Source organism: Neophocaena asiaeorientalis, unplaced genomic scaffold (assembly GCF_003031525.2).
Source record: "Neophocaena asiaeorientalis asiaeorientalis breed wild unplaced genomic scaffold, Neophocaena_asiaeorientalis_V1.1 scaffold123, whole genome shotgun sequence".
NCBI lineage: Eukaryota > Metazoa > Chordata > Mammalia > Artiodactyla > Phocoenidae > Neophocaena > Neophocaena asiaeorientalis.
This window is the reverse complement of record NW_020173666.1, coordinates 11,480,910-11,496,280: the sequence shown is the minus strand read 5'-3', so window position 1 is coordinate 11,496,280 and position 15,371 is coordinate 11,480,910. Positions and strand designations below refer to the sequence as shown.

At 43.9% G+C, this 15,371-nt stretch overlaps 1 protein-coding gene and 1 pseudogene across 1 annotated transcript in view; one reads left to right on the top strand and one right to left on the bottom strand.

Moving 5' to 3' along the window:
- ZDHHC14 (zDHHC palmitoyltransferase 14) overlaps window positions 1-12,840 on the bottom strand; it is a 274,480-nt gene extending 261,640 nt beyond the window's left edge. The window contains exons 1-3 of the mRNA XM_024747851.1: window positions 12,791-12,840; window positions 8,204-8,851; window positions 7,782-8,057 (exon numbers count right to left, since the gene is read on the bottom strand). Of these exons, the coding sequence (XP_024603619.1) occupies window positions 7,782-8,057; window positions 8,204-8,851; window positions 12,791-12,840 (974 nt within the window). The remainder of the gene's footprint in view (window positions 1-7,781; window positions 8,058-8,203; window positions 8,852-12,790) is intronic.
- Window positions 12,841-14,371: 1,531 nt separating this feature from the next.
- On the top strand, window positions 14,372-14,984 carry LOC112401559 (UPF0711 protein C18orf21 homolog pseudogene; annotated as a pseudogene).
- The last annotated feature ends 387 nt before the right edge of the window (window positions 14,985-15,371 follow it).

Sequence of the window (15,371 nt, the reverse complement as noted above, 5' to 3'; positions counted from 1 at the left end):
AGAAACAAACAACCCAATCAAAAAATGGGCAGAAGCCCTAAATAGACATTTCTCCAAAGAAGACATACAGATGGCCAAGAAGCACATGAAAAGCTGCTCAACATCACTAATTATTAGAGAAATGCAAATCAAAAGTACAATGAGGGGTTTACCTGGTGGCGCAGTGGTTGAGAGTCCGCCTGCCGATGCAGGGGACACGGGTTCGTGCCCCGGTCTGGGAAGATCCCACATGCCGCGGAGCGGCTAGGCTCGTGAGCCATGGCCTGCGCGTCCAGAGCCTGTGCTCCGCAACGGGAGAGGCCACAACAGTGAGAGGCCCACGTACCACAAAAAAAAAGTACAATGAGGTATCATCTCACACCAGTCAGAATGGGCACCATCAGAAAATCTACAAACAATAAATGCTGGAGAGGGTGTGGAGAAAAGGGAACCCTCTTGCACTGTTGGTGGGAATGTAAATTGATATAGCCACTATGGAGAACAGTATGGAGGTTCCTTAAAAAACTAAAAATAGAATTACCATATGACCCAGCAATCCCACTACTGGGCATATACCCAGAGAAACCCATAATTCAAGAAGACACATGCACCGCAATGTTCATTGCAGCACTATTTACAATAGACAGGTCATGGAAACAACCTAAATGCCCATTGGCAGACAAATGGATAAAGAAGATGAGGCACATATATACAACGGAATATTACTCAGCCATAAAAAGGAACGAAATTGGGTCATTTTTAGAGACATGGATGAATCTAGAGACTGTCATACAGAGTGAAGAAAGTCAAAAAGAGAAAAACAAATATCATATATTTACACATATATGTGGAACCTAAAAAAGTGGTACAGATGAACTGGTTTGCAGGGCAGAAATTGAAACACAGATGTAGAGAACAAACGTATGGACACCAAGGGGGCAAAGTGGCGGGGGGTGGTGGTGTGATGAATAGGGAGATTGGGAATGACATGTATACACTAATATGTGTAAAATGGATAATTAATAAGAACCTGCTATATAAAAAAATAAAATAAAATTCAAAAAAATTAAAAAATAAAAGTAAAAAGATACATGCAAATAAAAAGAAAATATGGACATAAACAGATAATTTCAGGAGAAGAATGGAAATTATTTTTTTAAACTAATGTTAGAAAAACTAGTTTTTCAAATACAGAAATGCTCAAAATAAAAAATAAGGTATCAAAGAGGCCTCATCATAGACAGGACACAGGAGAGAAAAAGATCAGTAAACTTGAAGACAGACCAACTGGAATTAGTCAAACTGAAACACAGAGATAAAAGAAAAACACAGAAAAAAATTTTTAAAAATCCAAGATGTAAGGAACTATATAAAATGGTATCATATATAAATAAATGGAGTTCCAGGAGAAGAGGGAGAACAAGACAAAAAAATTTTTGAAGAAATAATGGATGAAAATTTTCCAAAACTTCAACATATCAATCCACAGATCCCCAAAGCTTTAGTAAACCTGAAGCAGGATCCATATAAAGAAAACCACACCTCAGTTATATCCTCATTCAGCTGCTGAAACCAAAAAACAGAAGATAAAGAGAACATCAGCCTGGGAAAAAGTTCACCAGTTACATACAGGAGGAAATGCAAAAAATAAGAGCTAACTTCTCACTGGAAACAAAAGAAGCCAGAAGACAATGGGCCAACATCCTCAAAGTTCTGATAGAAAAAAACTGTCAAACTAGAGTTCTATATCCAGTGAAAATATGAAGGCAAAATAAACATTGAAGGCAAAATAAAAATGAAGGCAAAATAAACACTGTCAAAACAAAAACTAAGAGAACTTGTCACCGGCAGACCTGCATACAAGAAACACTGAAAGAAGTACTTTAGGTCATAGGGAAATAATACAGATGAAAGAAATAAAGAGTAACAGAAATAGTAAACATGTGAGGATAAATACAAAATTCTATTTAAAATTATCTCTATTTCATATAGGTACAAATGTATATGTGTCTTAGATTTTATATGTTTGTATAGGTTTTATTTTAAAGTATATTTATTTTATATATGTATATACATTTATGTTTCTTTTAAATACTGACTGTTTTTAAATAATAACATTACTGGACTTGTATCATACACAGATATAAAATATATGACAATAAGAGTTCAAAGGGTGGGAGAAGTGGAATTATAACATTATAGGTTTCTTCATTATTTCTGAAGTACAATATTACTATTTGGAGGTAGACTACTAAAGAGTAAAGATGCATATTCTAATCTCTTAAGCAACTACTAAAAATATACAAAGAAACATAGCCCACATTTTTTTAAAGGAAATAAAATGGAATACTAAAAATAGGCAATTCACCTAAAGGAAGGCAAGAAGGAAGAAAAGAGACAAAACATATTAGATAAATAGAAAACAAATACCAAGATGATAAACTTTAACCCACCAGTATTGGGACAAAGGCAAAATTTGAATGTGGATTATTGTATCCATGTTAAATTTCCTGAAATTGATGCTAATACTGTGTTTGTATAAGAGAACACCCTTTTTCTTAAGAATTACATGCTGAAAAATATAGATATAAAAGAGCATGACATCTGCAACTTACTCTTCAATGGGTCAGAGAGGGAGAGAGGAGGAAGAGAGAGTTTTTTTAAATAAAAGATTTTCATTATTTTTTTATATATAGAAGAAAATTTTCTTTATATTTTTTATATAGAAAAATAAGCCAAACTAAACAACCTATTGTTTGGGAATGCATACATTCAACAATCTTGAGGAAAACAGGGCAAGGCATTAATAATGACTAGCTCAGGTAGCAATGACTTCAGGGAGGGGCAGGAAGATGGGACAGGGCTGAAACCCAAAGGATATAAGTAGATTCAAAAGTCCTGGTATTTTTTTTTTTTCAAAAGCCCTGGTATTGATATGGTTCTTGAGTGAGTGGTAGTTTCATGGGGGCTCTTTATACTCATGAAAAGTATTTTATTTCAAAATTGCATGTGTGTTGTTATATATAATCTTCTATATCAATCTAATATTATATTTTTTAAATGGGGGGGGGAATTGGAGAAATACTAGAAGATTATCCAGTTTATAAAAATTAGTTTAAATTAGGACCAACTTTTATATTTAGTGAAGAACTAAACAAAAGCATTAAGAAAGTCCCCAACTCTTACTTGAACCAACTGACATTTTATCAGATCCATATTTCTGGGTGTATCTAATTATAAGCATCTATTGACCACCACAGTTTTCCCTTTCCTAACAACCTGAGCTACAAAACAATGAACATGCTTCCTTGAAACCCTTAATTTCTCCTGCTAAGACATAATAACTCTGCCTTGAATAAATTATGTGTAGCATTGTATTGCAAAAGAAAACTCTCCAGGTTATGTAGATATAGCCCGATAAATAACTGATCATCATTACCCTGTTATAGGGACCTACAAGAGTCCTTTCTGCATAATTTGATGTCAGTTCCCACTAGCTGAGAGAAGACAGTGAAATACAAGTAGTCAATAGAATCCTTAAAAGTCCTACTATATAAATTCAAGTATCCAAACACAAGAACCTATAAGATACAAAACTACTCTACATGTTGGTGGTTGTTGGGTAACCTTCATATATACCACAGAGTGCTTTATCTGTTTAAAGTGTTTAGTTACAAAATAAAGGAAGGGCTTCCCTGGTGGCGCAGTGGTTGAGAGTCCGCTTGCCGATGCAAGGGACACGGGTTCGTGCCCCGGTCCGGGAAGATCCCACATACCGCGGAGCGGCTGGGCCCATGACGTGTGGCCGCTGAGCCTGCGCGTCCGGAGCCTGTGCCCCGCAACGGGAGAGGCCACAACAGCGAGAGGCCCGCGTACCGCAAAAGAAAAAAAAAAAAAAAGTGGGCTATATGTGTGTGTAAGTCAGAGAGGAAGAAATTGATAATGTTCACTGATCTTTTCAAATGGCAATTCTGGGGTGTGTGAGAATGAGGACGTTGTAGGGAGTGTTTGATGAGCCAGCCCCTCAGTAAGTGCAAGGAGCAGTGAGATGTCTCCACAGCACTGCAACCAACTTCCACCCTTCCCTCTTAAACACAGCCATGTAATGCTGTCACTTTGGACCAGTACTACATACGTTGAATAAAAGACATCTAAAGATAAATAGCCCCGCCCTACTTGACAAAGAGTGGAGAGTTGCTTCAGGTTTCTTCTAGTTGCTTTATTACTGTCTTCTCGATTCTGAGATGGCAGCTCCAAGGATGGAAATGAGATGTAGTCCCTGCTTCTTGTAGGCTTGCTCACTGCCCTCGCTCAGGGTCTGGATGAAAGGCGCAAGAGCAAAGCTGCCCCTCAGACTCACGCCAAGGTCTCTGTTCAACTGCAGACTACACAGTTCCACATTTTTTCCGCCCTAATATGCTATCACTGTCATGCTTGCTTCTTAATCCACATACTCCACCCTTCACAGGTTCTCAGGAAGGGGTGACCAGAGTCCTTGGGAGGCTATTTCTAAGTTCTGCTCTAATAACATGTACCATTTAATGAGTACTATGTATCAGACACTGTACTAAATACACTTCATTTAATCTTCACAACGTTTAAAGGTAGATATTATTAATCCCATTTAACAGACTGGGAAACCAAGGCTTAGAAAAGTCAACTAATTTGTCTAAGGTCATACTTCTGGGAAGAATTTTGGGATCTGTCCTTCCGAAAGGCATACATGCCTGTAGCCACTATTATATACTTGGGGGAGGAGCAGCACAGAGCATCAGAAAGGTCACAGGCTTTCCAGCCAGAAGCCTGGCCACTAATTACTGTGTGATCTTAGGTGATTATTTAACCTCTCCAAGCCTCTACCACTTCATCTTCAAGGTGAGAAAAATCATTCTACCCTGCCTTTCTTCCACGGTTGAAGACAGTATCAACACCTGTTGCTGCATTCCAAGAGGTCCACTTCTCTTGAACAAAGTTCCCTGTCCATCTCTTCAAGGTCAGGAAGGAGAGGTGGGGTGGAGAAGAGTTGCAGGAAAAGGAGGTCTAAAACTAAGTTTAGAAGTTATATGTCTTATTTTCAAATTTCATATTTGCCTTTGTGTTACAGTATGGAGAAACATGGACCCTCGTGTTTAAAAACAAATTCTGCTAATATTAAAGTTATCTAGACATGAAATTAATCAAAATAGGCAACCACATAGTATATGCTCAATAAATAACTGAAGGAATGGTAGAAGGAAGGCAGACAGATAGCAGACAAAACTGGCATTCTCTCTTGATCTCTCCTAGCCTGTTGGCATTTCATTTTCCGTGCATGGGACTAATTGGGGCTCTGAGTCTCTATCAAATTAATTTGGTCAAAGTTATTTAATTTCACTCTGGCATTAGCAATGGTAAAGAACTTAAAAGCAATACAGTGACAAATATTCTTGCTAAAGCGTAACATTCTATGATTTGAGCAGCCCTATGATTTTCTGTGACTGAGGCATCATGTTACGATGAGCCTATTTTCTTGAAATTTCAAATTGGCCAACTGAAGCAACACTCCTGGACACCAAAGACACACATACATGTAGAGCCGATCTAAAACTGAAGCTGCCGACAGTAGCTAATAAAATCCCAGTGCACATGTTTATCCCTACAGCCCTCCGTTAACACAATGCTGACACAGGAAGATCCCTAACAACCTGCTAGTGATCCTTTGGGGAACTCTTGGAAGAAACACACAGAGATGAGGTGAAAATGAACTTATGATGGTTTGGTTAAAAGCAGTGTTTGAAAGAAGAAAGTAAAAGAAAGTAAAAATAGAGTAAAAGTAATAACTGCAGGGGACCCCTAACCATACAGTGGGGATTTGGGTGTCTAGAGAAAATGAAATAGTCGCGATCCTAAATGAAACACACTTGTGGCTGAAGCTCTGCAACACAATCACAAAATGAATCCATTTTATCCACTCTTAACACTGCTAAAAAAGCGCAGAGATGCCAGTATAGATCCATTCGAAACTGTTAACATGAGGAACATAGTGAATATGCTCTACCTAGGGGAACACCTGTAATGAAGCCACCACCAGAAGGATGGCATTTCTGTTCTACCGTATGACATCACCATGTCAGTGCCGGGATTTATTATGACTCACACTGCAAAATCACCCAGAACCTCTGGCCCCTTCCCCCAGTTCCCCAGGTCTGTAAGGACAAGAGGGTGGCTCTGGATGGGGGCAGGGGAGCAGCAGCAGGAACGACACGGCATTTCTCCCATCATTCTGAAAGCCTCTCCATACCCCTACCCTCCCGTTACCAAGTCCCCAGACAGACTCCACCAACTAGTCTCAAATGTGCACCAAAGTTAACCTTCTAGAAGAGACCTGGAAATTTTACATAGTCAGAAATGGAGGTGTTGTCTGTAAGAAAGGCTGGGGGAGTTAAGGAGCTTAAATCCGAGATCTCTCTCCTCACCTGTTCTCACTCAATCCCATTAAAATTGTTCATCACGGCACAATGTTCAGACACAAAATGTTTCCCCTCAGAGTCACAGGGCTTTAAGTGAAAAGTATTACATTGTCAAGGGATCATCCATTTCTGACTGAGACAGCATTTGGAATATCAAACACCAGGCACAAAGTCAGAACCTATTAATACTTACCACAGACAAAGTAAACATACACAAAAGCTTTTAATTAACCCTATCCAACAGAAGCAGAAAGAGTATCATGCCCCATAATAGCTAGGAAAAGCAAAGAACTCCCCAAAAATATATTGCTTTTTTTTCAATGGGAGAGGGTAGTAGCTACAAGTTTCATTGAGCATAAGATACCAAGAATTACACAAGAAGCTGCAATGCAAATGTTGGACCAGATAAGAGCAATTGAAGTGGATTCTGAAATGTGGTTAAATGACTTTATCTAATACTATTAACAAACAAGAAGATCTTTAGTTAGTTGGCAGGAAGATAGTTGCTATCAGCCAATTTGATTTTCCTGAATGGAGAAGACGTGCATGCACTTTTTTCCCCGATAAGAGCCCTAAAGTCGCAAAGTTTTGTTTCTGGAATCATAAGTTACCATGAAGTGTCATACTCTTCCTGACAGGCCTACAGTCTCCTTTTACCTGTTCCCCAATATTGGGAGGGGAGGGGAAAGTGTTTGCTTGGAGCATTTTTTTTTTTACTGAAACCTGTTTTTAAAGTGAATCGTTCAGAAACCTGATAGTAAATCAGAAATTGATCAAGGGTGAACATCTAAGGAGAACGAAAAATGAAGTTATCCTTCCAAGCCACATGGAGTGGCCAACACTCTGAGACCTAAAATAACCAAGATTTCTCATTAGTCAGGGAGGGTATGTAGAAGATCTAGTCAACTGAGCTTCACAAGATGCCCTACAGCTCGTGAGCACGAAAGGAAGTCGATTCTGTTTATCCCTGACTTAAGGATCTTCCTCATCCCCGCTTCCCACAGAAGGCTACATCTGGGCTGGTTTGCTAGTCTCCAAACTCAGTAGGGCCCGCGCCAAGAATCAGTCACCTGCGAGGTGCCACTCAACCCTTGGGTGCAACAAGGCCGGCACACCTTCCAAGTGTCCTCTCTCCCTTCTCCTCCACTCCCAGAGCCCGACCCAGAACTGCATTATCTCCGGGGACCGAAAAGCAAACAGACCTTTCAAAGAAAAAGAGGGAGTGCGGGGTCTGTATTATCTAACAATATGCAATAGATAAGGCTTCTAGAAAACGAAAGTAGCGAGGGGAGAGGGACAGGGATCGGGGAGGCGAGGGGTGCCAGGCGTCGGGGAGCTTTCGCCACCACTTACTCGAAGGCGAAGAAGAGTCCGCTAGTGACCAGGATGAGGATGAGAGTCAGGTAGAAGACGCCCGTCTGCCGGGCCATCATGATCCTCCCGTTGCAGAAGAACTTGTTTCTTCCCGGGAAAACCTCCCATTTCCTCCGGGCCGCGATTTTCTTCTTCTTGTGGGGCGACTCCATGGGGGAGGAGCTGTGGGTGCTGATCTGACTGTACTCGCAGTCTTTCATGGGCCCGCCGCCGCCGTCGCCCAGAGGCGACACGAGGCGGCGGCCCCAGCGCCGGCTTCCTCAGGAGCCACTTCTGCGCCTCGGTCAGGTTTATTCTAATCCTTCCTCCCGGCGGCGGATCCTCCACAGGAGAGAGCGATGGAAACTGGGAGGCAGCTTGCGGCCCCAGCAACCCCTCCCAGGGGTGGGGAAACCAAGCACGTTATTCTGTCAGGAGCGGGCTCGGCGACAGCCCGAGCGCTGCTCGCGCGGCGACCCCGCGCCGGCGCGCCTGGCAGCCGAGCCGAGTCCGCGGCCCCCGCGCTGAGCTGCCGGAGTCGCCTGGGCTGAGGGTCGCGGCGGCGGCTCGCGGGCTGCGCGGCCAGGGGCTCCCTGGTTCCCTCCGGCCCCATAGGAGCCAGGCCCGGCGCAAGGAGGGCCGCCGGGAGCGGCGGAGCGCGTCTCTGGGCCGCGGGGCGAACGCCACAGACACTTGTTTGCGAGGATGAGTCCCGGCGCGCGCGCCTCGCTCCGAGCTGGTCCGCCTCCTCCCGGCCCGGTGGGCGGCGGCCGGCGCCTCGCCCGCCGGGCTCCTCCTCCGGCTCCTCCTTCTCTCGGGCGAAGCCCGCACGGGCTCGGAAGGGTCCCCGCCCCCGTGCCCACCAGCAGGGCAGGCGAGGCCCCGGGGCGGGCGCTGGACTCCCTCCGGCATCGCCCAAGGGCCTCTCCGGCCGGGCACCCGATGCCCCGCCGCGCGCGTTCCCACAGACTTCTGTCCACTTCCCGGCTTCTCCCGGTTTATTCCCGGCGGCTGCTGCCGCCTCGGGACACACATTTACGCAGCAACACGCAAACCCATTCTGGCGACTCCTGGGGACCCGAGGAACCGGCGCGGAGTGGTGACCCTCCCCTGCCCGCCCCGACTCTCCCTCTCCCTCCCCCAGCGGGGCGCGTGCTCGAGTGGCGGGGGCTCTGCTGCTGCCCGGGAGTGGGTTGGGGGTGCCCCGGCGACAGGATGGGGAGGCGTTGCACGAGGCGGGCCGGACTCCGGGATGGGGGCTGCGGGCGGGAGTCTCTGTGCCCGGCCAGTTTCCAGGCTTCCCGCGGAGAGGAGGGGACAGCGAAGCGCCCTGGGTCCCTCCCGGACGACAAGCCCCGTGGCAGCCAGGCTCTGCGTGCGTTGCTGCTTCCCCTGCCCTTTCTCACTTCTCCGACACGGGCGCTCACAATTTGCTCGCTTTATTTCTCTCCTTTCCCCCCGCGAGCTCCCACGGCGGCAGAGGGGCCACCCGCTGTGCTCTCCCGCCCCGCCCGACTGTCCCCAAGGCTCTGCTCGTGCGCTCGGCCCTGGCTTTGCAGCGGGGTCTGAACCCTCCCGCCGTGGGCACAGCCGGTGGGCCGCGAGAGCGAAGACGGGGCGGGGACGATCGGTTTTCCGCGCCCCAATTTCCTTTCACGGCCTTTTGGGACGTGTAGTTCTTCCTCTCGCCGTCCGGCTCCGAGAGGAAACGCGACTAGGGGACCAAAAAACTACAAATCCCTGCATCCTCCGCAACGAGGGCGGGAGAGGCGTGGTGCTGAGCGTTCTAGTGCTGTTTGGTTGGAGATGGAAACCAACAAAGGGAAAGGCTAGGGTTCTGCTGCGCCTTTTCGGTGCTGGGCGCTTCACACGTTACGCACGTTCTTTATCTAATCTTCACGACAACCCTGCGAGGCACGATTGTATCCAGCCGACTAGTTGCCAGAGATCACAAACCGCCCGGGTGGTCGAGATGGGATTGAACGCAGAGCCCTGAGAATTTCACTTATTAAGCGCTGCCTAGGTGAGCGGTGTCAAAGGGAGATGAGATTGGTTTATCCAAGAGAGGAAAAGAACTAGGGCCGGTTGGGAAGAGCTTCCTGTAGTAAGGAAAAAGTGGTGGGAATGGCAATTCGAGAAGGACATGAAATTATAAGGAGTTATGAATAAAAATGGTATTTACCAGGATCCATCATAAAGCAGGTTAGGGGAATGGGTAGGACCTTAGTTAGAAATGGGTCCGAATGGTTTTAGATATTGCATGACCAATGAGCACATTGTAGGGACAATTCAGTACTCTGCGGCTGTACTGATTTTTAAAAAAACAACTGGCAAACCTCAGACAATTCAAATGAAAACTCCCATGCTCTCCTATCCTTTAGCTCATGGGATCAACAGGATGTTATTTGATTTATTTCAAGCACCTTTTCTCCAGGTGTCCAATTAATATACTAAATACATTGACTTGGTTGCTTGAAAAAAAGACTCCTATTCTTGTTCTCAGTTAAGCCCTTAATTTTTCTGGCATCGTGGTTATGCTTTTTAATAGTCCTTCTCTATTAGAGAAACATACAAAAATATCTGCATGTGCTTTAAAATAGTCCAGCCCCTCCACCCCCAAAAAACATGAGGATATAGATATTGGCAAACTTGAAAATTGTTAATGTTGGGTGATAGATATATCTTTATTAGTTATCTGTGGCAGCAAATTATCACAAACCTAGAAGCTTAAAACAACACAGATTTATTATCTCAGTTTCTGTGGGTCAGGTGTCCAGGCACTTGGGTCATCTGCTTAGGGTCTCGCACCTGCCATCAAGGTGTTGGCTAGGCTGCATTCTCATCTGGAGGCTCAACTGGAAAAGAAACAGCTTCCATGTTCACTTGGGTCACTGGCAGAATTCATTTCCTTGCAGCTGTAGGACTGAAGACCTTGGCTCTTGCTGGCTGTCCACTGGAGACTGCCCTCAATTCCTAGGTGGCACCTGGCATTCATGGGCCAGCACGGCCACTTACGTCAGCAAGGAGAGTCACCAGAGCAAACCTGCTAGCAAGATGGAATCTCATATAACACAAGGTAATCACACAGGGGTGACATCAAATGTGCCATACTCTATCCGTTAGAAAGCAAGTCACAGGGGAAGGGATATTACAAGGGTGTGAATACTAGGATGAGCGGCTACCCTAGGGTTTGTCCACCACCGTGCACAAGAGAGTCCATGTTTATGTTTGAAATTTTCCATAATAAAAAGAAATGAATTACATCTTTAAAAATTATCTCTAAATTTCCCACTGCCAGCAAGTTTCTAGATAAGCTGATATGATTGTTTGCAGTTGTCTTCCTAAGAATTCCTTGTTTCTTCCTACTCCATGTTTACTCAGACCTATGGCAATTAGCTTAGGACATATACTTAAATTCACTAGAACCTGGCATGACAGCCATGGATTTTAACTCACCACCTAAAAACTACTCTGTAAGGTGTGGTAGAGTTTATTCAGTCATTTCTCAATTATTTAGGGGTGTAGTTTGTGCGAAGTTTTTTTTTTTTTTTACAGCAGGAATATAAAAGGATCCAAGATAGAAGTTTACATTTGGGGGCTAGAGGGAGAGGTGGAGAGAGAAAACAATAAATGCAAATAAAATGCACACCAAAAAAGGGAAATAAATGACTAAATGATAAGACAATTTCAGAGAGACGTGACATGAACAAAAAAACAGAGCAGGGTTGTTGGATAGAGAGACTGGGGTGGGGTGAGAGACCTCCGCGGAGGAGACGCTTGAGCAGAGAACCAAATGGTAAGAAACAGCAAGTACAAAGACCTCAAGGCAGATCAAGCTTGGAAAGTTCTAGGGGTGCAAAGTAAACACAGTCTGTCTGGAATGGAGTGAGGGACAGGATGAAAGCTAGAGGAAAGGCTGGGTGAGGCATCTGGACTCTATTCTCCGTGCACTGGGAAGTCACTTAATCTGTGACCACCATTATAGTAAGTGTGGAAGGGTCAGGAGGAGAGTAACACACAGTGCTTGCCCTCAGGAATATATAGCTTCCAAACTTTAATGCTAGAAGGACCTCGGTGCATCTAGAATTATAGACCAAAACATTTGTTTTTTATATGGGAAAATTTGAGGCCCAGAAAAGGAGTTACCTGCAAAAAATTCCTTGAGAATGTCTCACAATAACAAGTAATTCATAAGTGAACCTTGAATTGAAAGAGCGCATCCTCTGATTTAAAGCTTTAGAAAACTGATAACTAATGGTTATTTAGTGCCCGTCATGTGCAAGGCATTGTGGTAAAGAAGTTGAATATGGCAGAGAAGCTACAGTCTAGTTGGGAAAACAAGATGGAGACACATAAGAAAGTAAGTAATGGAAGAAAATTATGTAATAAAAATCACTATCATTCCTGGAATATCTTCTTGTATTAGGCAATATCCTGATTCTCCACACATTTAGCTTATTAAATCAAAAGGACAACCTGACAAGGTAAGGAATGTTACCTTTCTTGCACAGAGGAGAAAACTGAAGATCAGAGAGGTTAGGTGATTTGCCCAAGGTTTCACAGCTGGTAAGCAACGGAGTCAGGATTGATGGCCAGGTGTGCATGTCTGATTCCACTACACAGTGGAGGAGTATACTGTGTCTGACTCACTGCCACCTGAGTAGGGAAGAGTATCTTGATTTCAGCGGAAAGGGGGATCTATGAGGCCTAGACTGTAGCAAAGTGAGATCCAGGACTCTGACAATATGATAGGCAGGACAAGAGGGGTTAGGATCTCAAGGAGATGGGAAGGGTGGGAAAACACATGATGTTTCCAGTTAGAGTGGAATTGACAAGGATTCAAGAGCAAATACTTTACTTGGGAGAGGATTCCTTAAAACACTGCTGAGACAGGAAGTGAGCTAGGGAGGGGTGAGCCTATAAAGCTTGCATGGAGAAGCTGCCACTGTGGGCGGCTGGAGCTCAGACCCTCCAGGCAACTGTGGGAGGTGGTACAGACCCTGCCTCACCGTTTCCCCACCTGAAGGGCGAGTTTGCTGAACTTTGTCCACCAAGCCATCTGTTGTTAGCTGGGAGCCCCTTATGGGAGCATTAACTCTTCATCTTCTTTACATTGGGCCACACTCCTAAAGCTACCACAGCCGAGAACCCTAAGAGCACCAAGCTGGCCCTCCCTTGAGTGTTGGTGGTATCTTTGATTCCAGCGCATCGTTCCTTGTTCTCATCTGCCTCAGTGGGTTTACCGACAACAGGGGTTACATTATTAACAAAATTAGAGCTTTGTTCCTTTCATCTGAGCATTCCACAAACCCACCTCGGTCATTCTCAGAATACCTCCAAGCAGCCAGGAGAAAGTACGGTCTTATCCACGGTGAAGGGGGAAGACATTCAGATCCCAAGACAGATGATTTGTATACCTTTCGAGGCCAAGATGTGCACCTGTGTGGTCAAAGTACGTAAGTCAAAGGGACCCAGTGCTAGAAGGAGAACTTTGAAAATGCCAGAAGGGGATTTCTTTTGAGAGTTCAGGGCTGGTAATTCAGGAATTAGCTCAGGAAATAATTGCCAAAGCTCCCATAGCAGACAAAATTCCTCAGAAAATCAGGCACCCTAATTCCTTCCAATCCAGAGAGTTTGCTCCAAGTTTTACATGTGCTCAGCACATCTGGGAACATCTTGTGTCAAAACACGTAAGATGTTTAAAGTAATAAACTCAGCACTGCAAGGAAAAAATTGGATGAGGCAGAAAAAATGTAATCCAAAATGTACTTATAATGTCCCCAGTGACTTTTTCTTGGCTCTTTTAACACCAAAAAGTTACTTTTTAGGATTTTAATAAAAATAATTCATGTGCATTGAAACCACTGTATTACAAAAAATTTTCTTACACATAAATATGAAAAATGTAAAAGTTCAAATTCCCAGTACCTTAAGATGACAGTCATTAACATTTTGTTGACCATCTGTTATGTAATTCATTTTATCCACACACATATCATGTGGGCTCTAGAGCGCAGTCTCAGTAGTTGTGGCACACGGGCTTAGTTGCTCTGCGGCACGTGGGATCTTCCCGGACCAGGGCTCGAACCCGTGTCCCCTGCATTGGCAGGCGGATTCTTAACCACTGCACCACCAGGGAAGTCCACACACACTTATCATTTAATAAAAATGGAATCGTGTCATGAGTCCTGTTCATCCTGTATGCTTTTTTAAAGTGTCATCCCTAACCCCTACTATTTCCCAAGTAACCAATGTAAACAATTTAGTATATATCCTTCTCCAGGCTCATATAATTATAGGCAAACTGTATATACATATATATGCAGTTCATAATCCAATTTCATCAATTGTCTGAATAATGTACTTTATAATTAATCTGTCCTAGTTCACGATCCAGCCCAGGTTTCATACCTAGCACTTACTCTTTCAATATGGAACAGTTCTACCTCCTTTCTTTTAGTTTCTTGATCTTGACATTTTAGAAGAGTTTAGGCCACTTATTTTGTACAGTGTCACTCCATTTGGGTTCGACTGGCATTTCTTCACAGTGTAATCCACAATGGGGCTCTCATCAGGTTTCAGCCACAGGCATGAAGGCTACGTTGCTGAAACTACAAGATACCTGTGTGGGTCACACCTGCTGCTGCCTCTGGGCCTGCAGTTCCTCACAGGATTTCGAAGAAGCATGTCCATACTGCTTCCAGCTGCAGGTGCTGGATAAAGCTGGAATGTATCTCCAGCCCAAGGCTAAACTGACACCCCAAAGTACAGATACTTATTAACTGAGAAGCAAAATAAATATGCACTCAGGTTTAAAGAAGCAAAAATTATGAAGAAGTAGAAAGGCTCCAAAACTGTTTTGTTGATTACTTGTAAAATATGCATCAGAACACTAACTGGTAGAATAACGGGAAAAGGAGAAGCATCCTATGGACGATGAGAAGCAATTCTACCACTCCTCAGATTTAACCCTTGCAGGAAGACACAGAGACTAAAGTTCTGAGTTCTGCAAGTCTGGTTCCAATGGCGAGAGCCCAGCCTGGTTTTCAAAACACCTACATCTGGACAGTCAATACCCATTTGCTCCTCAAAGGACATGAGCAAAACAAAGAAACACTTCTCTTAACTAAAAATGCAGCTTAGTCAGAAAGAATTCCAAAAGAATCCAAAGTGGATTTCAGAAATTTCTTGTCTCCTCTGTAAAGAATGGATTTTGAGAAATGTGTAATGCCATTTCGGAACTAAAGCTAGTCAGTAAAAAACTTGTTTGACTTTTATTTATTTTCTGAATACATGGAAACCAAATCCAAGAACAAACTTTCCTTGACATCCTTGGCATTTGTGGGAAATAAAAACCTCACTGGAATGAATAACTGAAACCTACCCACCTCAAGTGTTGGTTGTGAGATCAAAACAATATGTGAAAGTGCTTGTCAGTAGTAAACTCATAAGCAGGTATTACTGGTACTCTTATTATTTTCCCTTTTCTCATCAGTTTTCACCATTTATATCATTCTCTTTCAAAAGGAGATTGAGACCTTTATAAGCGTGTCTACTCAGAAGGACTTCATCGGGGGGTCAATAGCCTGA